At 36.2% G+C, this 23613-nt stretch overlaps 1 protein-coding gene across 1 annotated transcript in view; it reads right to left on the reverse strand.

Moving 5' to 3' along the window:
* Nucleotides 1-23613, reverse strand: part of MCF2 (MCF.2 cell line derived transforming sequence) — a gene marked incomplete at its 5' end in the record, with an annotated part of 268961 nt that overhangs the window by 166722 nt on the left and 78626 nt on the right. Inside the window, one exon of the mRNA XM_053699244.1 lies at nucleotides 670-789. Within this exon, the coding sequence (XP_053555219.1) occupies nucleotides 670-789 (120 nt within the window). The remainder of the gene's footprint in view (nucleotides 1-669; nucleotides 790-23613) is intronic.

Raw genomic sequence — 23613 nt, forward strand, 5'->3', positions numbered from 1 at the left:
GTAATGGGCTAGTGTATATATAAAAAAAATAATGCCTAGCACATGACAAACCTAGGTGTTAAGGAGCCACTGGTCCCTTAAAATTAGGCGTTGACACCATGGTTTAAAGTCCAACTTTTATTGTGTTATATAATGTATGAGTGTGTAATTAAAATACATGTAGGTATATCTACACACACCCATATGTTTGTGTGTGTATAAATATATATATTTGTCTATATAATATATATAAATAAATTACACACACACATATATATATATATATATATATATATATATATATATATATATATATATATATATATATATATATATTTATATATATCATAGATTTTGAACAAATGTGTCATTCCCTGGCCTAATGCAATGTATAGCCAGATTTAAAATTTAACCAAAATATTACATATTGTTTTCTAGTGGTCCGTCTACTTTATGGCAGAAAGCTTGACACCCTATAACAAATGATTATTTAAAATATATATATTCTTGGAACAACAGATAAAACAAGCCTCTGCATATCCCCTTGGTGAAAAAAAATACACATATGATTGTTTGTGGGGTCACAGGTTAGACAAAAGCAGTTGTTCAGCATAAAAAAGGCATTAGATTAAGATAAATCTCTAATCAATTTATCAATAGCATTTAAAATGTGGTGTGATGAAAGATTACCGGAAGTTTTAGTATAAAATCCTCCTGACTGAAGCGAAATCCTATATCGGTGAAAGTTCGCTGAAAAAATCCTGTTGGTCGCAGAACCAAGACCAGATGTAGATTTCCAGGGAACGAATGCTGAAATAATATGGTCAATAATACATTAGCGTGTGCAATACATTTAAGTGACTTTAGTGAACAAAGTATTCAAATCTGAGTCTCGTCTGTATTGAATTTTGCACTGCAGTGAAGTAGATAATAATAGATTCATGGTTGACACCTGAGAAACATTGTTCCTTGAAGTTGAAAGAAAAGTGCAAAGTGTAGATATCCACAAAAAAACTCTTCCTGAACAAGTGACTTAAGGAAATAAAATAGTATATTCCTTATACATCACTCAGTAGTTTTTTGATTGGGTATGAGACAAGATAGCTAGATGTGGGTCTAGAGTTGGGGTGACACTACACTCTCTACTGCTGCACGTTGCCACAGATATTATTATGACCTTTAGACAGCCAACACCAGAATTTCTGTTGTTTAAAAAGAAAGCAAATCCCTGTATTACCTATTCCCTAGTTTTGCATAACCAACACTGTTATAGAAATACACTTTTTACCTCTGTGATTACCTTGTATCTAAGCTTCTGCTGACTGCCCCCTTATTTTATTTCTTTTGACAGACTTTTAGCCAATCAGTACTCACTCCTAGGTCACTTCACGTGCATGAGCTCAATTTTATTTATATGAAACACATAAACGAATGCCCTCTAGTGGTCAAAATGCATTCAAATTAGAGGCAGTCTTTAAGGTCTAAGAAATTACAATATGAACCTCCTAGGTTTAGCTTTAAAATAAGAATACCAAGAGAACAAAGCAAAATTGGTGATAAAAGTTAATTGATAAGTTGTTTAAAATGACATGCCCTTTTTAAATCATTAAAGTTTTTTTGGACTTGACTGTCCCTTTAATATTTCTCCAAACCTCCTAGAAAACTTTTCTGAGGACTCCAATAATCGACCAATATATACTAACATATTTACCATTCTGCCTCATAAAACAGGCATTTATTTATACAAAACATATTGTCATTTTTGTTCTATAGCTTTTTCCTATTAATTTCATCATTAATCATTTCATCTTCTTTAAGTAATTGTGGGTATTTTAACAATTATACATGTTGTTCAGTTGTCAGCAAACAAAACAAGTCTCCTGTGTAAAAACCATCTGTTGGAGGGAAACTGCTAATTTTGTAATATGACTCTTGTTATTAGAGGGTTATAGGACAACTAAAGACAGTACAATAATATAACCAGCAAATGCATAATAAAAATACAGCGCAAAAGCACTTAGTTTGAATTTCAAATGAGTAGTAGATTTCTTTCTGACAAATTTAAAATTTAGTTCTATTTTCCTAGCCTTAACTTTAATTTTTTTTAAACAAATTAACATTCTTTTTGTACTGCAGTTATTTTTCAGTGGCCAAACTCCACCCACATTAGTCTTATTTGGAGGAGCCAATCTGGGCTTTAGTCCACAGACAACAAGGCTAACCATGTCATAATGTTAGTATAAAATGCATTGTTTTGCAATTGTTAGCTGATAAATCCAATTAGGGACATATATGTAGCAGAGTTAGCATTAAGAAGTCAGCCAATACTCAGTTTTAAGACCGAGGCGATAGCCTGAAACAAGGCAGCAATCGCTGCCTGGCAAATGGAGCCCTATGGTTTTAAAGAGATCTGCTTGTACAAGAGGAAAGACATCAGCATATTAAAGTGAATGTAAAGCTGAGCACACTTGCTCACGTCATAGGATAGAATTTAAAAAAATAGGCAGACTTTAATTCATCAAATTTGTACAATATATTTTTATTCTCAGATTTTTACCTTTAATGCTTTAACAATAAGCGCCGTTCATCTGCCCACCATATTGCTTAATTGATTGACAGATGACGAATCTGCAACCCACTAATCATTGTTTCACCCTGGGGCATGACGTTTGTGCAAAGGGGCTAAATGCCCCAGGTGGGGGGGACAACAATTAGTGGATTGCAAATTCGTCATCTGTCAATCAATTGAGCAATATGTTGGGCGGAGGAATGGCGCTTATTGTTATAGCATTAAAATGTAAAAATCCGAGAATATTAATAAATAGTACAAATTTGATGAATGAAAGTCTCACTCCTATGACGTGAGTGAGTACGCTCAGCTTTACATTCAACACAGTAGATTTGCATAATCAAAAAATGCAAGATAACAAGACGATGCAATAGCACTTAGTCTGAACTTCAAATAAGTAGTAGATTTTTTTCTGACCATTTTAAAAGTTATGTCTTTTTCCACTCCCCCTGTACCATGTGACAGCCATCAGCCATTCACAAATGCATACACACTTATTCTTGCACATGCTCAGTAGGAGCTGGTGACTCAAAAAGTTTAAATATAAAAAGACTGTGCACATTTTGTTAATGGAAGTAAATTGGAAAGTTGTTTAAAATGGCATCCTATATCTGAATAATGAAAGTTTAATTTTGATTGAGTGTCCCTCAAGTAACCATGCTAACGCAGTTGTATTCAGCAGTTAGTGCCCCTCTAACCTATTTGCAGGGGTTAAAGACATATTTATAGGCAAGTAATAGTGTAATAATAGCATTTTAACGTATTAGTGCTTTTTCTTTTTGCCTTTTGTGTTCATTTAATAATATTTACTATTTAAAAGGAAAGAAATAAATGAAAAATAAAAATACAAAAAAGGAGGATTTGTGAAATAAAGTGAAAGTTCCATGTTTTATTAAACAGTGAGATGTTTTTATTAGCTTAGACTTTAAATAACCTGGTTGTCTGTGTCCAGTTGAGTCTATGAGGGGTAGTTATCAACGTGTCTACCTCAAATACGCTGGAATTCCGCAGCGTATTTGAGGCGAGGCTGATTCGCCTTAGTTATCAAGCCCTTTACACTGGCAAAAGTAGAATTTTGTGACGTAAGCTTCGATCCGCCGGACTCAGTCCGACACAGATCGATTCTTACGTCACTCCAGATGTTCCGCACACAATCTGACTACTTTTGCTAGTTATCAAAAAACTAGCAGGTACGCTCTGCATTTTTCTGGCCCAGGGTACCTGGTTTTCAAACCACCGCCCTGGAGGCGGCGGATCCCATAGGAATCAATGGGAGTCTGACCATAGCGAAAGTTCATGTTCGCTGCTGCCAGATATCTCATTCATTCCTATGGGAGATGTGTACACCTAACACCCTAACATGTACCCCAAGTCTAAACACCCCTAATCTGCCCCCCCTACACCGCCGCAACTAAATAAAGTTATTACCCCCTAAACCGCCGCTCCCGGAGCCTACCGCCACTCTAATAAACTGATAAACCCCTAAACCGCCGCCCCCGGAGCCCACCGCCACTCTAATAAACTGATAAACCCCTAAACCGCTGCTCCCGGAGCCCACCGCCACTCTAATAAACTGATAAGCCCCTAAACCGCCGCTCCCGGAGACCACCGCCACTATAATAAACTGATTAACCCCTAAACCGCCGCTCCCTGTCCCCGCCGCAACTATAATATATGTATTAACCCCTACACCGCCGCAACTAAATAAATGTATTACCCCCTAAACCGCCGCTCCCGGAGCCCACCGCAAGCTATAATAAATATGTTAACCCCTAAACCGCCGCTCCCAGTCCCCGCCGCAACTATAATATATGTATTAACCCCTAAACCGCCGCTCCCAGAGCCCACCGCCACCTACATTATACCTAGTAACCCCTAAACCGCCGCTCCCGGACCCCGCTGCCACCGACATTATACCTAGTAACCCCTATCCTGCCCCCCTATCCCGCCGCCACCTATAATAAAGTTATTAACCCCTATCCTTCCGATCCCGGACCCCGCCACAACGAAATAAATACTTTAACCCCTAAACCGCCGCTCCCGGACACCGCCGCAACCTATATTAAACTTATTAACCCCTAATCTGCCCCCCCTACACCGTCGCCACCTATAATAAATTTATTAACCCCTATGCTGCCCCCCCATACCGCCGCCACTGTAATAAAATTATTAACCCCTAAACCTAAGTCTAACAGTAACCCTAACACCCCCCTAACTTAAATATTAATTAAATACATCTAAATAAGTTTAACTCTTATTAACTAAATTAATCCTATTTAAAACTAAATACTTTCCTTTAAAATGAACCCTAATATAGCTACAATATTAATAATAATTATATTGTAGCTATCTTAGGATTTATTTTTATTTTACAGGCAACTTTCAATTTATTTTAACTAGGTACAATAGCTATTAAATAGTTATTAACTATTTAATAGCTACCTAGCTAAAATAAAGAGAAATTTACCTGTAAAATAAAAACTAACCTAAGTTACAATTACACCTAACACTACACTATACTTTAATAAATTATTCCTATTTAAAACTAAATACTTACCTGTAAAATAAACCCTAAGATAGCTACAATGTAATTAATAATTACATTGTAGCTATTTTAGGATTTATATTTATTTTACAGGTAACTTTGTATTTATTTTAGCTAGTTAGAATAGTTATTAAATAGTTATTAACTATTTAATAACTACCTAGATAAAAGAAATACAAAATTACCTGTAAAATAAATCCTAACCTAAGTTACAATTAAACCTAACACTACACTATCATTAAATTAATTAAATTAATTACCTACAAATAACTACAATTAAATACAATTAAATAAACTAACTAAAGTACAAAAAATAAAAAAAGCTAAGTTACAAAAAAATTAAAAAAAGAAGTTACAAACATTTCAAAAATATTACAACAATTTTAAGCTACTTACACCTAATCTAAGCCCCCTAATAAAATAACAAAGCCCCCAAAATAAAAAAAATCCCTACCCTATTCTACATTAAAAAGTAAACAGTTCTTTTGCCTTACCAGCCCTTAAAAGGGCCTTTTGCGGGGCATGCCCCAAATAAAACAGCTCTTTTGCCTGTAAAAGAAAAATACAACCCCCCCAACATTAAAACCCACCACCCACATACCCCTAATCTAACCCAAACCCCCCTTAAATAAACCTAACACTACCCCCCTGAAGATCATCCTACCTTGAGTCGTGTTCAGCCAGCCGACCACCGATAGAACCGAAGAGGAGATCCGGAGCGGCAGAAGTCATCATCCAAGGGGCGCTGAAGAAATCTTCCATCCGATGAAGTCATCATCCAGGCGGCGCTGAAGAGGTCTTCGATCCGATAGAAGTCTTCATCCAGGCGGCGTCTTCAATCTTCATCCATCCGGAGTGGAGCGGAGCCATCTTCCGACGAGCTTACGCGGATCCATCCTCTTCTTCCCGATGACTAACGACGAATGACGGTACCTTTAAGTGACGTCATCCAAGATGGCGTCACTAGAATTCCGATTGGCTGATAGGATTCTATCAGCCAATCGGAATTAAGGTAGAAAAATCTGATTGGCTGATAGAATCAGCCAATCAGATTTTTCTACCTTAATTCCGATTGGCTGATAGAATCCTATCAGCCAATCGGAATTCGAGTGACGCCATCTTGGATGATGTCACTTAAAGGTACCGTCATTCGTCGTCGGGAAGAAGAGGATGGATCCGCATAGGCTCGTCGGAAGATGGCTCTGCTCCGGATGGATAAAGATTGAAGACGCCGCCTGGATTAAGACTTCTATCGGATCGAAGACCTCTTCAGCGCCGCCTGGATGATGACTTCATCGGATGGAAGATTTCTTCAGCGCCCCTTGGATGATGACTTCTGCCGCTCCGGATCTCCTCTTCGGTTCCATCGGTGGTCGGCTGGCTGAACACGACTCAAGGTAGGATGATCTTCAGGGGGGTAGTGTTAGGTTTATTTAAGGGGGGTTTGGGTTAGATTAAGGGTATGTGGGTGGTGGGTTTTAATGTTGGGGGGGTTGTATTTTTCTTTTACAGGCAAAAGAGCTGTTGTATTTGGTGCATGCCCCGCAAAAGGCCCTTTTAAGGGCTGGTAAGGCAAAAGAGCTGTTTACTTTTTAATGTAGAATAGGGTAGGGAATTTTTTTATTTTGGGGGGCTTTGTTATTTTATTAGGGGGCTTAGATTAGGTGTAAGTAGCTTAAAATTGTAATATTTTTGAAATGTTTGTAACTTATTTTTTTTATTTTTTTGTAACTTAGCTTTCTTTATTTTTTGTACTTTAGTTAGTTTATTTAATTGTATTTAATTGTTTTTATTTGTATGTAATTAATTTAATTAATTTAATTAATTTAATGATAGTGTAGTGTTAGGTTTAATTGTAACTTAGGTTAGGATTTATTTTACAGGTAATTTTGTATTTCTTTTAGCTAGGTAGTTATTAAATAGTTAATAACTATTTAATAACTATTCTAACTAGCTAAAATAAATACAAAGTTACCTGTAAAATAAATATAAATCCTAAAATAGCTACAATGTAATTATTGATTACATTGTAGCTATCTTAGGGTTTATTTTACAGGTAAGTATTTAGTTTTAAATAGGAATAATGTAATTAATAATATTAATAATTTATTAAAGTATAGTGTAGTATTAGGTGTAATTGTAACTTAGGTTAGTTTTTATTTTACAGGTAAATTTCTCTTTATTTTAGCTAGGTAGCTATTAAATAGTTAATAACTATTTAATAGCTATTGTACCTAGTTAAAATAAATTGAAAGTTGCCTGTAAAATAAAAATAAATCCTAAGATAGCTACAATATAATTATTATTTATATTGTAGCTATATTAGGGTTTATTATAAAGGTAAGTATTTAGTTTTAAATAGGATTAATTTAGTTAATAAGAGTTAAACTTATTTAGATGTATTTAATTAATATTTAAGTTAGGGGGGTGTTAGGGTTACTGTTAGACTTAGGTTTAGGGGTTAATAATTTTATTACAGTGGCGGCGGTATAGGGGGGGGCAGGATAGGGGTTAATAAATTTATTATAGGTGGCGACGGTGTAGGGGGGGCAGATTAGGGGTTAATAAGTTTAATATAGGTTGCGGTGGGGTCCGGGAGCAGCGGTTTAGGGGTTAAAGTATTTATTTAGTTGCGGCAGGGTCCGGGATCGGCAGGATAGGGGTTAATAACTTTATTATAGGTGGCGGCGGGATAGGGGGGGCAGGATAGCGGTTACTAGGTATAATGTAGGTGGCGGCGGTGTCCGGGAGCGGCGGTTTCGGGGTTAATACATTTATAAGAGTTGTGGCGGGGTCTAGGAGCGACGGTTTAGGGGTTAATAAGTTTATTATAGTGGCAGCGGGGTCTAGGAGCGGCGGTTTAGGGTTTAGTAACTTTATTTAGTTGCGGGGGGCTCCGGGGGCGCCGGTATAGGGGGTAGAACAGTGTAAGTGTGAGTGCTTAGTGACAGGGGTATCAATAAAGCTGGGAAAAAGCTGAAGAGCAGCGAGATCGGATGAGTGATAACTTTCACAATCCGCTGCTCATCGCCCCGTACTTGGTGCACGGCTTTTTGACAGCTTTTTTGATAATTTAGGCGAATGGATTCAGGTCCGCGGCGGCGATGTGAGGCGAGCTTAGGTGGGCGTATTGGACCGGCGAAGGCAGGTAAAGTAGACGGCTTGATAACTACCCCTCTATGATTAACTAAGGGACACTGAACCCAAATTTTTTCTTTTGTGATTAAGATAGCGCATGCAATTTTAAGCAACTTTCTAATGTATTCCTATTATCAATTTTTCTTTGTTCTCTTGCTATCTTTATTTGAAAAAGAAGGCATCTAAGTTTGTTTTTGTTTTAGGACTCTGGACAGCACTTTTTATTGGTGGATGAATTTATCCACCAATCAGCAAGGACAACCCAGGTTGTTCACCAAAAATGGGCCGGCATCTAAACTTACATTCTTGCAGTTCAAATAACGATACCAAGAGATTGAAGAAAATTTGATAACAGGAGTAAATTAGATAGAATCAGCCAATCAGATTTTTCTACCTTAATTCCGATTGGCTGATAGAATCCTATCAGCCAATCGGAATTCGAGTGACGCCATCTTGGATGATGTCACTTAAAGGTACCGTCATTCGTCGTCGGGAAGAAGAGGATGGATCCGCATAGGCTCGTCGGAAGATGGCTCCGCTCCGGATGGATAAAGATTGAAGACGCCGCCTGGATTAAGACTTCTATTGGATCGAAGACCTCTTCAGCGCTGCCTGGATGATGACTTCATCGGATGGAAGATTTCTTCAGCGCCCCTTGGATGATGACTTCTGCCGCTCCGGATATCCTCTTCGGTTCCATCGGTGGTCGGCTGGCTGAACACGACTCAAGGTAGGATGATCTTCAGGGGGGTAGTGTTAGGTTTATTTAAGGGGGGTTTGGGTTAGATTAAGGGTATGTGGGTGGTGGGTTTTAATGTTGGGGGGGTTGTATTTTTCTTTTACAGGCAAAAGAGCTGTTGTATTTGGTGCATGCCCCGCAAAAGGCCCTTTTAAGGGCTGGTAAGGCAAAAGAGCTGTTTACTTTTTAATGTAGAATAGGGTAGGGATTTTTTTTATTTTGGGGGGCTTTGTTATTTTATTAGGGGGCTTAGATTAGGTGTAAGTATCTTAAAATTGTAATATTTTTGAAATGTTTGTAACTTATTTTTTTTATTTTTTTGTAACTTAGCTTTCTTTATTTTTTGTACTTTAGTTAGTTTATTTAATTGTATTTAATTGTTTTTATTTGTATGTAATTAATTTAATTAATTTAATGATAGTGTAGTGTTAGGTTTAATTGTAACTTAGGTTAGGATTTATTTTACAGGTAATTTTGTATTTCTTTTAGCTAGGTAGTTATTAAATAGTTAATAACTATTTAATAACTATTCTAACTAGCTAAAATAAATACAAAGTTACCTGTAAAATAAATATAAATCCTAAAATAGCTACAATGTAATTATTGATTACATTGTAGCTATCTTAGGGTTTATTTTACAGGTAAGTATTTAGTTTTAAATAGGAATAATGTAATTAATAATATTAATAATTTATTAAAGTATAGTGTAGTATTAGGTGTAATTGTAACTTAGGTTAGTTTTTATTTTACAGGTAAATTTCTCTTTATTTTAGCTAGGTAGCTATTAAATAGTTAATAACTATTTAATAGCTATTGTACCTAGTTAAAATAAATTGAAAGTTGCCTGTAAAATAAAAATAAATCCTAAGATAGCTACAATATAATTATTATTTATATTGTAGCTATATTAGGGTTTATTATAAAGGTAAGTATTTAGTTTTAAATAGGATTAATTTAGTTAATAAGAGTTAAACTTATTTAGATGTATTTAATTAATATTTAAGTTAGGGGGGTGTTAGGGTTACTGTTAGACTTAGGTTTAGGGGTTAATAATTTTATTACAGTGGCGGCGGTATAGGGGGGGCAGGATAGGGGTTAATAAATTTATTATAGGTGGCGACGGTGTAGGGGGGGCAGATTAGGGGTTAATAAGTTTAATATAGGTTGCGGTGGGGTCCGGGAGCAGCGGTTTAGGGGTTAAAGTATTTATTTAGTTGCGGCAGGGTCCGGGATCGGCAGGATAGGGGTTAATAACTTTATTATAGGTGGCGGCGGGATAGGGGGGGCAGGATAGCGGTTACTAGGTATAATGTAGGTGGCGGCGGTGTCCGGGAGCGGCGGTTTCGGGGTTAATACATTTATAAGAGTTGTGGCGGGGTCTAGGAGCGGCGGTTTAGGGGTTAATAAGTTTATTATAGTGGCAGCGGGGTCTAGGAGCGGCGGTTTAGGGTTTAGTAACTTTATTTAGTTGCGGGGGGCTCCGGGGGCGCCGGTATAGGGGGTAGAACAGTGTAGTTAGTGTGAGTGCTTAGTGACAGGGGTATCAATAAAGCTGGGAAAAAGCTGAAGAGCAGCGAGATCGGATGAGTGATAACTTTCACAATCCGCTGCTCATCGCCCCGTACTTGGTGCACGGCTTTTTGACAGCTTTTTTGATAATTTAGGCGAATGGATTCAGGTCCGCGGCGGCGATGTGAGGCGAGCTTAGGTGGGCGTATTGGACCGGCGAAGGCAGGTAAAGTAGACGGCTTGATAACTACCCCTCTATGATTAACTAAGGGACACTGAACCCAATTTTTTTCTTTTGTGATTAAGATAGCGCATGCAATTTTAAGCAACTTTCTAATGTATTCCTATTATCAATTTTTCTTTGTTCTCTTGCTATCTTTATTTGAAAAAGAAGGCATCTAAGTTTGTTTTTGTTTTAGGACTCTGGACAGCACTTTTTTATTGGTGGATGAATTTATCCACCAATCAGCAAGGACAACCCAGGTTGTTCACCAAAAATGGGCCGGCATCTAAACTTACATTCTTGCAGTTCAAATAACGATACCAAGAGATTGAAGAAAATTTGATAACAGGAGTAAATTAGAAAGTTGCTTAAAATTTCATGCTCTATCTGAACCATGAAAGAAAAAATTTGGGTTCAGTGTCCCTTTAACGGCCGAATCATTTCCACCCATGTGCTGAGGTCTTTTGGAACTTTTAGATACTGTTCACATTTAAGCCAAATATAGGTCATTTTTCAGTGAGAAAACCACATATTACATCTTGGGGCTTTTTCAGCAGACCCAGCAGATTCATATAAGACCATTATTGTATGTATATATCCTGACACGTGACAACTCTAGAACAATATGTTTGAAAAACATGTATAGTTTTATTTAAATTTTAATAAACAAGGTTGAAAAAAATATTGTGTGAAAAATAGTGTTTTTTTTTTCTAAATTCTATACATGGGGTTATCTTCATACAAATAAGAGCCTTTGGGTATAGTTATATGTTTGATTTGTAGATAGGTTCTCCCATGAGCCTCTACTCAAATAAATGCACACTTGTTCATGCCAAGTCATCACTATTACCACATTGATCATCTAGCTATTAAAACGTTAATAGGAGCTTTATTTTAAAGACGGGCTTCTGTATTTAAAAACAAGGGGTCCTTGGGTTCTTAAGGCATTTTTGATGACCTGTTAGTGTGGGTAAGTGCAGGGTTATTTAATTTTTTTTTAAATAGATGCACATAAAACACTGTTTGAAACTGTTTGAAAGAGCAGGCGATTGCCTTTCAAATGTTGGGTCTTGGGGGTTTCTAGGGCTTAAGGGAGTTGAGATTGAGGGGTTTAAATGTATTACCCCCTATCCAACCCCTGTAATCCCTATTTAGCTTCCTGGCACTTACAGATTTCTAGGACTTTGTGAGGTGCCCTTGCAGAGGGTGATGCAGGGCAACTTGGCCACCAGGGATAAGGGTTAAGTGCAGGGGGCCATGATGAATTCCAAAAGTGCCCCTCCACCGGGATAATGACATGTGGTTGTCATCCACACTTGGAGGGTGAAGTTTATTCAGATAAAAGTACATCAGACTTGATATTGTTTATGTGCTTTAAATGGACATTTTATACTGTTGAATAGAATATTTTTATTACTGTTCACTCTCATACAGGATTCATTTGATGCAATGTTCTATTTAAATAAACCCTTATAAATCTTCTAATAAATTACATAATTTAGATCAATACCTAATTATTTGAATACTGCATTTAGTAGTATAGTTCTCAAAATCACAAGTAATTAATTTAAAGAACTGTACATGAACCTTTACTGCTATTCTTAATACATATTTAGTGTAGGTCATCCTCCTGAATCCCTCTCCTTCCCTCATATCTGTATGTCAAATTTATTATTATCATTGCATAGCTTTAAAAAATACCTTTATAAATTAGACCAGTATTAATGTGGTATGGTAAATGGTAGGTATATCTTGGTTATCCATCTGTGCCATAGGACCCTTTCACTTAATGGCTTACTTTTTGCAATGGCTTTGACTGAGACCCGCAAAGGGATGCTGGACAGAGTGTTTTGTTGAGTAGAAATGCAACATAGCCTGTAACAATAACAACAAATTGTAGGAAAAATGGAAAACCCTTGATGTAAGATGTGCTCTACTGTTAAGTTCAGACTGTTGACAATATTAGCACTAATAAATATGTTCTAGGGATTGAACCTCATTTGAACCATATCAGGCTATAACCCACTATAAGCCATGTTTAAGCACCTTATTAGCAACAACCCTTACCAACCTTTGCCAATGTCCAAAGGAGGGGTCATTTGTGCTGGCTGGTTCCCATTACAAGAGCTTGAAAATAAGCCATAAGACATGTCACAGTATATGCACAGTTTCTCCTTGTGGCTTAACAAGGAAACTTATTGTGACAATGTTTCTAGAGTGACAGTGTTTCTAGGAAATGGGTGATAATGATATTTTTTAGATTGTGTGTCTAGAAAATGCTGTGACTCAAATGTCTCTACAAAACACTTCCACTGTGCTGTTTAAGTGGTAGAGTATCCTCTATGTTCTTTTTGCTTTGAGCTGGCAATAGAGCCCAAAAACACAGCCTCTCTTCCAGCCTCAAGCATTTCTCAGATAAAAAAATCCTACGTTTTCCAGAATTTTAATTCAACAGGGTAATAATAATAATAATAATAATAATAATAGGTTTGCATTGGGGTAGAAAGAGTTTTTACTCACACTAATTACAACTGCTTTATATATGGTATTAGTGTTTTTGGCAGAACCGTCTCTCTGCTCAATGTATATGTTACAGTACTAGAGATCATTTCTTGCAAAATCCATAAGGTAGCATAAGTATTATTTTTAATCATTACATCATTTTCAATGTAGTGAGACTGTAGTAGAAATCAGTCATAAGTCTACATTTACATTTACTCTTTTTAAACATATCAGCATTTCAAATATACCTGTCTAGTGCCTCTAGCAGATTGCTGAGATCAAGTCGATTCTTTGTACTTTTTTTTGCATAAATATCAAGCTTCTGAAAGAGTTTTTCTTTTGTAAGATAAATACATAAGAAAGAAAAAAGGGAATCCAATCCAGCAAAGTCAAATGCTGAGTAGGCAGCTGTTTAATAAACTAAACAGGTAACCTCCCTGATGAACTGATGTGTTTCACACATGCATACATGCGCTTCATCAGATAAATACCAAGCTTCTTAAACAAATTTATTTTTTTAAATAAATGCACAAAATAAATAATTTTATTACACAACTACTTCCTCTGAATTGATGTCCCTTAAAGGGACAGTAGAGTCATAATTAGACATTCACGATTCAGATAGAGAATACACTTTTAAACAACTTTCCAAATTACTTCTATTATTTAATTTGCTTCCTTCTCTTGTTATCCTTTGTTGAAAGGTTTATCTAGGAAAGCTCAAAAGCAGCAAAGAACCTAACCTGATTGGTGGCTAAATATATATACCGATTGTCATTGGCTCATCCATGTGTTCAGTTAGAAACCAATAATGCACTGCTGCTCCTTTAACACATGATACCAAGAGAATGAAGAAAATTTGATAATAGAAGTAAATTATGAAAGAAAATGTTGGGGTTTCATATCCCATTAAATTGGTAAATACACCAAGGAATGAATACATGTTCCGAATGATGCTCTGAGACACAGTCCAACATTCTACTTTAGTAAGGCCTGACATCCCTTTTTGAGAAGACTTCCCCTGCTGGTTAACTTAAAGGGACTGTCTAGTCAAAATTAAACTTTTATGATTCCAATAGGACATGCAATTTTAAACAAGTTTCCAATTTACTTTTATCATTACATTTGCTTTGTTCTCTTGGCATTCTTTGTGGAAAGCTAAACCTAGGTAGGCTCATATGCTGATTTTTAAGCTGTTTAACTTCCTCTTATCTCAGTGCATTTTGACAGTTTTTGACAGTCAGACAGTGCTAGTTCATGTGTGCCATATAGATAACAGTGTGCTCACTCCTGTGGAGTTATTTAAGAGTCAGCACTGATTAGCTAAAATGCGTTTCTGTCAAAAGAATTGAGATAAGGGGCTGTCTACAGAGGTTTAGAAACCAGGTAATTACAGAGGTAAAAAGTGTATTAATATAACAGTTTTGGTTATGCAAAACTGGGGAATGGGTAATAAAGGGATTAGCTATCTTTTTACACAATAAAAATGAAAATTCTGGAGTAGACTGTCCTTTTAAAAGCAAAAATAAATAATTAAAAATAGGGGCATTTAATCAATTTTAAATAGGGGCATTTTTTTCAACATCTTTTCATTAGAAGAAATGCTTTTAGTAAATGTGATGTGTTAAAGTGTTTTATATATTGCACTGTTGATTTATATAGCTGAGTATTTAACCCTTGCAAAAAGAAGTCGCATCCAGAGCAGCAATGCACTACTGGGAGCTAGCGGAACACACTGGATGAGCCAATGGCAAGAAACATACATGCATTGACACCAGTCACCTGCTAGCTCCCAGTAGTGCATTGTTGCTCCTGAACATATCTAAGTATGTTTTTCAACAAAGGATACTTTGTATCCCTTTTTGAAAAAGAATAAGCACATATCCTACACTAGTGGGAGCTAGCTGGCGATTGGTGCCTGCACACATTTGTCTCTTGTGATTGGTTAACTAGACGTTTTCAGCAATGGGTAACACGAGAATTAAGCAAATTGGATAAATAGAAGTAAATTAGAAAGTTAATTAAAATGGTATGTTCTATCCGAATCACAAAAGAAAATTGTGGGGTTTCCTGCCTCTTTAAGAAGACACAGTATTCAAAACATTTCAATTATTTATATGAAAAAGAAGCAGATAAATATGAGAAATATTGTTATATGAAAAAAATTGTAAACATTTAAACAAGAAGTGTGTGTTTGTATGTAAGTAATATCTAAGTTTCTATTGGTCACTAGCTAAAAGAGATAACTCTCACACAAAAGTTGATTTATTCAGCATAGGAGCATCCATTTATCAAAAATAAAAGCACTTCCATGCATTTTAAAACTGTTTTATTCGAAGATGCTACAGAAGCCATGTTTGAGTATAAAGTCTCTTTGATAAAACTCTGCTTAAACTGAGTATAATTAATACCTATGATATACAATATTAAAATGCAAAGGGAAGGAAATTGACATACAACATGGGAATTGATTTAAACTAATCTCCTCATGTTTATGGTGAAATATGCCTTCATTTGTTTGTAATATAAATGTCACATCCCCTCGGCGATGTAACACTACACTATCATATATTAATTCCAAATTGGACAATTTACAACCAGATAGCTCTCTAAACCGAGCTTCTGAAATAGTTGATACACCATAGTAATTAAATGACAAAATCAATAAACAATGTACAATACTAAAATTTAATTTTTATGTCTTAAAATATATTAGATTAGTGTAAATGAGACTTTCAGCTGATTGCAGTACTATGAAAAAAACTATAGTTATTAAAGTTTTTTTAACAAGTAGTTTAAGGTCATCTTTAATGAATTTTCTGCAAGAATTATCACATGCATAAAAAAACAGCCTAGGAAAAGCAATAAAGCTATTTATATCTCTGTTTACAATTTTTAGGCCACACACATTAAGACATACAAAACAGTGCATGATTAGAAATCTTTGTAAAAAATCAGTTTTGCTGTAGCTGACACTGTATTTGTTGAAGTGCACTGCTGGCCATACATCATACTAATACTATGCTCATTATTATGTATAGTGTGTAGATTTCTGTGCACCAGTCTGTGCTATAGCACTATGCATGGTTCATGCTGCAGCAGTCCTGCATTTGAACTTGGGATGTATAGAGAAAGATTGCAGGCAGAGCCTTACCGCATTCCTTCGAAACCCCATCATGCCTCTTGGGGGATTTGCCTCTGCCATGTCTTGTTCAAGCAGTAAAAATGATATGTTGTCTTCCTTTTATCAGGAGAGCATGAGTGATATAAGATCTGTTTGCTGGATGTTTAAAAATTGCAAGCTGAATGGCGAGCAGTGTCAATGTGACTGCAGTTGCTTCCATTACTACAGCACTGCGAAATAACTGAGCTTCAGTATGAAACAGCTCAGCAAGAGAGAACGGCATTGATTCGTCAGTCCTCATGTTAATCTATAGCAGACACATATTTACTGGCTCGCAATAACTATCTAGGGAAGCATCTTCTGCGCAGAGAGACCCAAAGCACACACCTGGCTCTCAATGGTCTAGATAACTCTTTCACTGCAGAATGTTTCATGTGATAGGGTGTCACAATAAAATAAATGCATAGATCATATATATATAATCATTTTTAGAACAGAATTATTCAAGGACACATAATATAACTCAATAGCTAATTTAAAAGTTATTAAGAAAAATATCTTTTTTTTTGCTCCTAAAGGAATAAAGAACATATAAAGATACTGCACAGAATTGTTCTATATAGTTAAAGGGACATTCTAATTAAAAATATATATGTATATATATACTGTATATATATATATATATATATATATATATATATATATATATATATATATATATATATATATATATACATTGTTTGATTGGATCAAGGACAATTTCTTGCTCATGAACTTCCTTGATGGAAGCTCCAAAATGGTACATAACCTATGTGTTTAACCCTTTATTTTTTAGGGGTTGAATATATACGGTCAGATTACTTGTGGAGCTCAAAAATGCAAGAGAGCACTACTAATACAGCTTACGTAAAATCCACACCAATTCTATTTTTGAGCTCAAGTATATGATAAACTTTTTTATTGAGCAGTGTTCATTGCAATAGAGCAAAACAGTTTGCGCATGCATAATGTTGAGCAAAAGTGCAAAAAAAATAATAAATGTTTTTTTTTTAATATTTTCTAAACTACTGCCCCATCAAACAACCATCTTCTAAACAGCCTTAAAGTGCAAAGTTTAAACACCCCCTGCAAAAAAATCAATAATTAACCCTGAAACCGCCACTACCCCAAAGCATAAAACACTCCCCCTATGCTCAAAACCCTTCTCCACTATTAATCTTTAAACTGTCACTACCCAAAACAGATTAAAACACCCTCAATGATAAATCCATCCTCCACTATTAACCCCACAGTGGGTTGGTCTTAAGTTGGGGATTGTGTTAAGTTGGGGGCTCCATGTTGGGGGTGATGAGTAGTTAGAAGGTTAATAATGAAGGTTTTGGGTTTTTTTACCTTTGGGGTAGTGGCAGCTTAGGGGTTAGTAGTCACAGGGAGTTTAGCATAGGTGGGTTTACCATTAGAGGTTGTGGTGGTTTAAGGGTCAAGAACATTCAAGGTTTTGTTCTGATGGGGCTTGTGATGGTTTACAGGTTAATAGAAGTGGGTTTGCAATGGGGCTGTGGCTTCTTAGTGGTTAATAGTGGTAAGTTTTTTTGGTTGATGGGTGTTGTGGCAGTTTAGGTGTTAACAGTGGAAAGGGTTATAGCTGTGGGGTATTATGTTGGTTAATGGGAGTGCAACAGGGGTTGTGTCAGTTTAGGACTTTAATGCATTGGGGATTACAAGGTTTAGGGTTCATTATGGTGGGATTAGTTTAGTGCTGATGAGGATTGTTACCACTCCTTGCGGTCTATGGGGTCTGAGTGTTCCCTGTAAATACGTATACAGTATATATTTATGTGTTTATATGTGTATATACACATGGTACATTAAGGGGTTAGTATTTAGAGATTTTAGTTTTGAAAGGCTTCTGTAAACAAGTCTTGAGTTGTTACTTAAAAATTCCAGGAAAGTGGCTTTCACAGTGCTGGGGAGAGTGTCCCAAAGATATACACTGGCCCCCTATGCCAGTCCATAAAAGTTTGCCAGCTTAATTGTTTTGGCTTACTTTTTATGGTATGCCAATCCATTAAAAGCGCCTCCAATAAATTAGTTAAAGGGCCCATAGTAGTCAAAAAAATGAAATGCTCTAATTTAAAACTATTGACCCTGCACTACTGTGTGCTTAACATTACAGTAAAAAAAAGGAGTAAAACTGGGAACCTGCGAAGCATTGCTGGTCCTGGACGGAAATTGCAGATGATCCAATCAGCACCGCTTGTTACACAGCTAAGTCATGCCACTATCAAATTGTGGCGTTACCAGCCTGGGAGATAGCATGTAATCCCGTTTTATTGCTTTAGGAATTCACAAAAAAACATATACAAGATGTGATAGGGAACTTTCTAGCTCAGACTGGACTTAACAATTATTTATAAAGTGTTGGAATGTGCTACTTGTAGCAATACAATTGTGGATCTCTTTTTGTGTTATTTGTACATAAATACACAGAAGGTCCCATGCGTGGCATATATGTTTGAGAAAGTAATTTAATGTTTCTTTCTTACTTATATTTTATTGATAATATTAATAAAAGTCACGTTTTTATATGGAGGACAATCTTTTCATTCTACCATTTCAAAATGCCTAGTTCTCTTTCTTTTGGAATAATTTATGTTATATTGCATTAGACTTCATCCCCTGACCCTTAATTGATTCTTTGAATAATTCATTAATGGTAAAGAGGGGAAAAAACTTTTTTAGATCAATTTTTCCTCAATAATTTTTACCAGTGGCGACCAATAATGGTGGGATAGGCCAGAGACTTCATTACATTAAACTTACACTTATCCACTTCAAAATAAAATTAGATTATAACAACATATTAGTTAAAAATTAGTTACTATTAATAAGGTTCACTGATCTGTACATATACTTTATTGCATATATACATGCTTAATGACTTAACAAGAAACATGGAACTGCATTTTTGATAAGTGGACCACACACAAACCAATGGAGGACCATATGTGGCAAGTGGGCTGTAGTTTTGGGGTCCTGATTGAAATGTACACCACTAAATTTATATTTACTCTTTAAAAACCAAGATCTATGAGCTAATACTTTAAGAAAAATTAGAGAGCTCTTTTGAGTATCTATTCTCCCTCCATATTGCTGAAGAAATAAAAAATATTGTTTAAATAAGAAATTGCTCGATTTAAATATGGAACTTGAACCAAGATATTATTTAGGAAAAAAATCCACAGAAATGCTTTGAGCTCTGATTACAGACAAGAGGGTTCCCTGAATCTTTGTGAAAATTCTGTGAGCTGTAGCCAGACCAAACAGTAAAGCTACAAACTGCAATGCTTGACCAGAAAGGCAAATCTGAGAAATTGATAAGTTTTCTCATGGATAAGGAAGTGAATATAGGCATCCTTCAGATATATGGTGGACATGAATTGGCCCTGATGAATTCGAGGAAGAATTATGTCTAATTGTTTCCATTTTGAAGGTTGGAACTCTGAAAAAAACTTGTTCAAGGATTTTAGATCCAGAATAGGCCTGAAAGTTCCTTCTGTATGGGGAACTATAAAGAGGTTGGAATAAAACCCCTGACCTTGTTCCGATAGGAAACCTGGCATCACCCCCAAGAGTTCTAGAAACTGAATACATTAAAAAAAAAGGTTTGTGCTTTTACAGGTTTCTTTGGAAACCCTGATCTGAAGCCTATCCTGTATCCCTGGGAAACAATGTTCAATACCCAGGGATCTTGAACAGACTGTGTCCCGGCCATCTGAAAAAAAGATGTAATCCAAGTGGAAAAGAACTTCCATTAACTTCTGAAAGAGGTAGTCTTCAGTAAAGAAGAGGAGACTTTTATGTCTTTTTTTTTGTCCTGAGGATGAAAAGTTCCCTTACCTCTCCTGTCTCTGTAGAAATAAATGCATCCAGACGAGGATCAATTAAAATCCTTCCTTGAAAAGGAAGATTTAAAAGTCGGGTTCTAGAAGTCATGTTAGTTGACCAAGATTTCAGCCACATAGTCCTTCTGGTCAAAACAGCTAGCACCATATTTTTGGTGTTAATACTTATAATATCAAGAAATGCATACAAAATGAATGCATTGGTAGATTTAACAAGACCTAAGCAAAGTTAAAAATCATCTGATCAGACAAACTATTTCAGCACAAAGAAAAAGTTGGTCTATACAAGAAGCCCTAGATTATCAGGAATAAGTGATGGACCTTGCCCATTCCCTGGTGGTTATTCCAGTAGTTGCATCAGGTCCTTTAAAACATTTTAAGAGCTTTAGCAGTAGAATTGAAAATCTAGATCCAATTGTTAAACAGATCTTTCCTCAGTCAGATTGGATCTTATACACTAAATGTACATAATAGTTCCTTCAGTAATGTACGCAGACAAGCTAACTTTAACATGAAAGATGATGAATCTGAGTCTTGCTCGTTGGCAGACTCTTTCTCATCAGAATTACAACCACCTTCAGTCGACAAACTGAGGTGCCTGAGCCCTAAAACTTTAGAAGATCTTTAGGAGATTTAGCTTTTAGCAAACCAGAATGGAAAGATAAATCCACAGAAGGCTAATTGTCAAACTTAGATCTCTTAATCTTAGATCTTACTTGGAGGACACATAGCCGCCAACATTTCAAAGACAGTACAGCACATAAAATCCTTAAAACCTTGAGCAAACAGACAAACTCCTCTGTAAACAGCAACAGAGTGAGGACAGACTCATTTAGATGCAAGAACAGCATTAGGTTGATTGGCATGCATCAGGTGATCCATGGAAGAATTACAAAATTGTGCTGGGGGTACCACAGTAATTAATTTGCACCATAAATATTTAAATTAAATATAAAAATCAAAGAATCTACCCTCTGTTCCGATTTTAGCAGCTCTAATCCTATTGGCTGATTGAAATCTTTCAGCCAATAGGAATGCAAGGGACGCCATCATGGATGACATCACTTGCATTGAAGTTCCAGTTTACGGCGACGACCATATAAAGAGGATGCTCCGTGCCAGATGTCTTCAGGATGGACCTGCTCCGCGCCGGATGGATGAAGATAGAAGATGCCATCTGGATGAAGACTTCTTGCCGCCTGGATGATGACTTCTCCGGCTCTGGATGGGTCCTTCAAGCTGGACTTCAAGAACTGTAAGTGGATCGTCGGGGATTAGTGTTAGGTTTATTTTAATTTTTTTTTGGGTGGGTTTTATTTTTAGATTAGGGTTTGGGCATGTAAAAGAGCTAAATGCCCTTTTAAGGGCAATGCCCATACAAATGTCGTTTTCAGGGCAATGGGGAGCTTAGATAATTTTAGATAGGTTTTTTCTTTGAGGAGGTTGGTTGGTTGGGTGGTTGGTTTTACTGTTGCAGGGGGTTGTTTGTATTTGTTTTACAGGTAAAAGAGCTGATATCTTTGGGGCAATGCCTCACAAAAGGCCCTTTTAAGGGCCATTGGTAGTTTATTGTAGGCTAGGGATTTTTTTTTATTTTGGGGTGCTTTTTTATTTTGATAGGGCTATTAGATTAGGTGAAATTCTTTTTTATTGTTGATAATGTGTTTTTTTATTTTTTGTAATTTAACTTAGTGTTTGTTTGTTTTCTGTAACTTAGTGTTTGTTTTTTTCTGTAATTTAGTAATTTGTAATAATGTTTAATTGTATATTTAAATAATTTTAGTAGGGTTAGGTTTCTTTAATATGTAATTTAGTTTATTTAATTTGTAGTTTAATTTAATTGTAGGATAATAGTTATGGTAGGTTAATTAATAGTCTAAAATAGTTTATTTTAATTCTACAGGTAAGTTTAAATTTATTTGAAGATAGGGATGTTGTAATTTAAATTTAAAGTTAGCGGGTTGTTAGGTTTAGGGGTTAATAGCTTAATTTAGTTTAGGGCGATGTGGGGGGCTTACGGTTTAGGGGTTAATAGGTTTAGTTAGTGGTAGTGATGTGGGAGGCCAGAGGTTTAGGGGTTAATATGTTTATTTAGTGGCGGCGGTGTCGGGGGGCAGGATAGGGGTTAATAACTTTATTTAGGTTGCGGCGGGGTTGGGAAGTGGCGGGATAGGGGTTAAATTTTTTAGTATAGTGGCGGCATTTAGTGACAGGGTATAAATAAAGTTGGGAAAAAGCCGAATAGACGCAGGATCGATGACTGTTAGTTAACAACAGTCCGATGCTCATGGCCCTGTACTTGGTGCGCATCTTTTTGCCAGCTTTTTTTATAAATAAGGAGAGCGTACTGAGATACGCGCCCGCAATGTTAGGCGATGTTAGGCGAGCATATTGGTTCCCAGCGAATGCAACAAAGTTGAGGCTTTGATAAATATCACCCCATAAGTTAACATGGGACCACATAGCAAATCGGTATCCAATATTCAGCGCTAGGACTTACGTGGCGAAAATGGAGAAATCTTTTTCATCCATTTTCACATCGCCACACAAAGGCAGCCGCAGCAGGCCTTGCGCTGAGCATGGGAGCACCGTAACTCCCGAAACTGCCTGCAAAAATAAACTAACATCTAACACATGTGCAATATCTATCTACCTGTCAACCGCCAACCCCCACTGCAATAACTAATAAAGTGTATTAACCGCTATATCCGCCATCAAACCCACACCACAACTACAAATAAAGTATTAACCCCTATATCTGCCAACCCCAACATCACAAACTACCTAATAAAACTATTAACCCCTAAACCGCCCAAAGCCCACAACGCAAACTGCCTATTAAAGTAGTAACCCCTAAACCGCCAAAGCCAACAACACAAACTACCTATTAAAGTATTAACCCCTAAACCACCAAAGCCCACACACAAATGCTGTAACTAATTAAATTACTAATCCCCCTAACCTAATACCCCCTAAATGAACCCAAATTACCTAAATTACAAAACACTAAAGTTACTATTAAAATAAAAAAAACTTACACTACTTTAAAAAAAAAAAAAAAAGTATTAATTAAAGGGACAGTCTATTCAAAATTATAAGTTCTGGTGTAGACTGTCCTTTTAAAGGGACAGTCTAGTCCAAAATAAATGTTCATGATTCAAATAGAGAAAGTAATTTTAAACAATTTTCCAACTTACTTTTATCACCAATTTTGCTTTGTTTTCTTGGTACTCTTAGCTGAAAGCTAAACCTAGGAGGTTAATATGCTAATTTATAAGCCCTTGAAGGCTGCCTCTTCTCTAGTTTTTCACCACTAGAGGGTGTTAGTTCATGTGTGTCATATAGATAAAACTGTGCTCACGCACGTGGAGTTCCAGGAA

The sequence above is a fragment of the Bombina bombina genome, chromosome 1 (assembly GCF_027579735.1).
Source record: "Bombina bombina isolate aBomBom1 chromosome 1, aBomBom1.pri, whole genome shotgun sequence".
In the NCBI taxonomy this organism is placed as follows: Eukaryota; Metazoa; Chordata; class Amphibia; order Anura; family Bombinatoridae; genus Bombina; species Bombina bombina.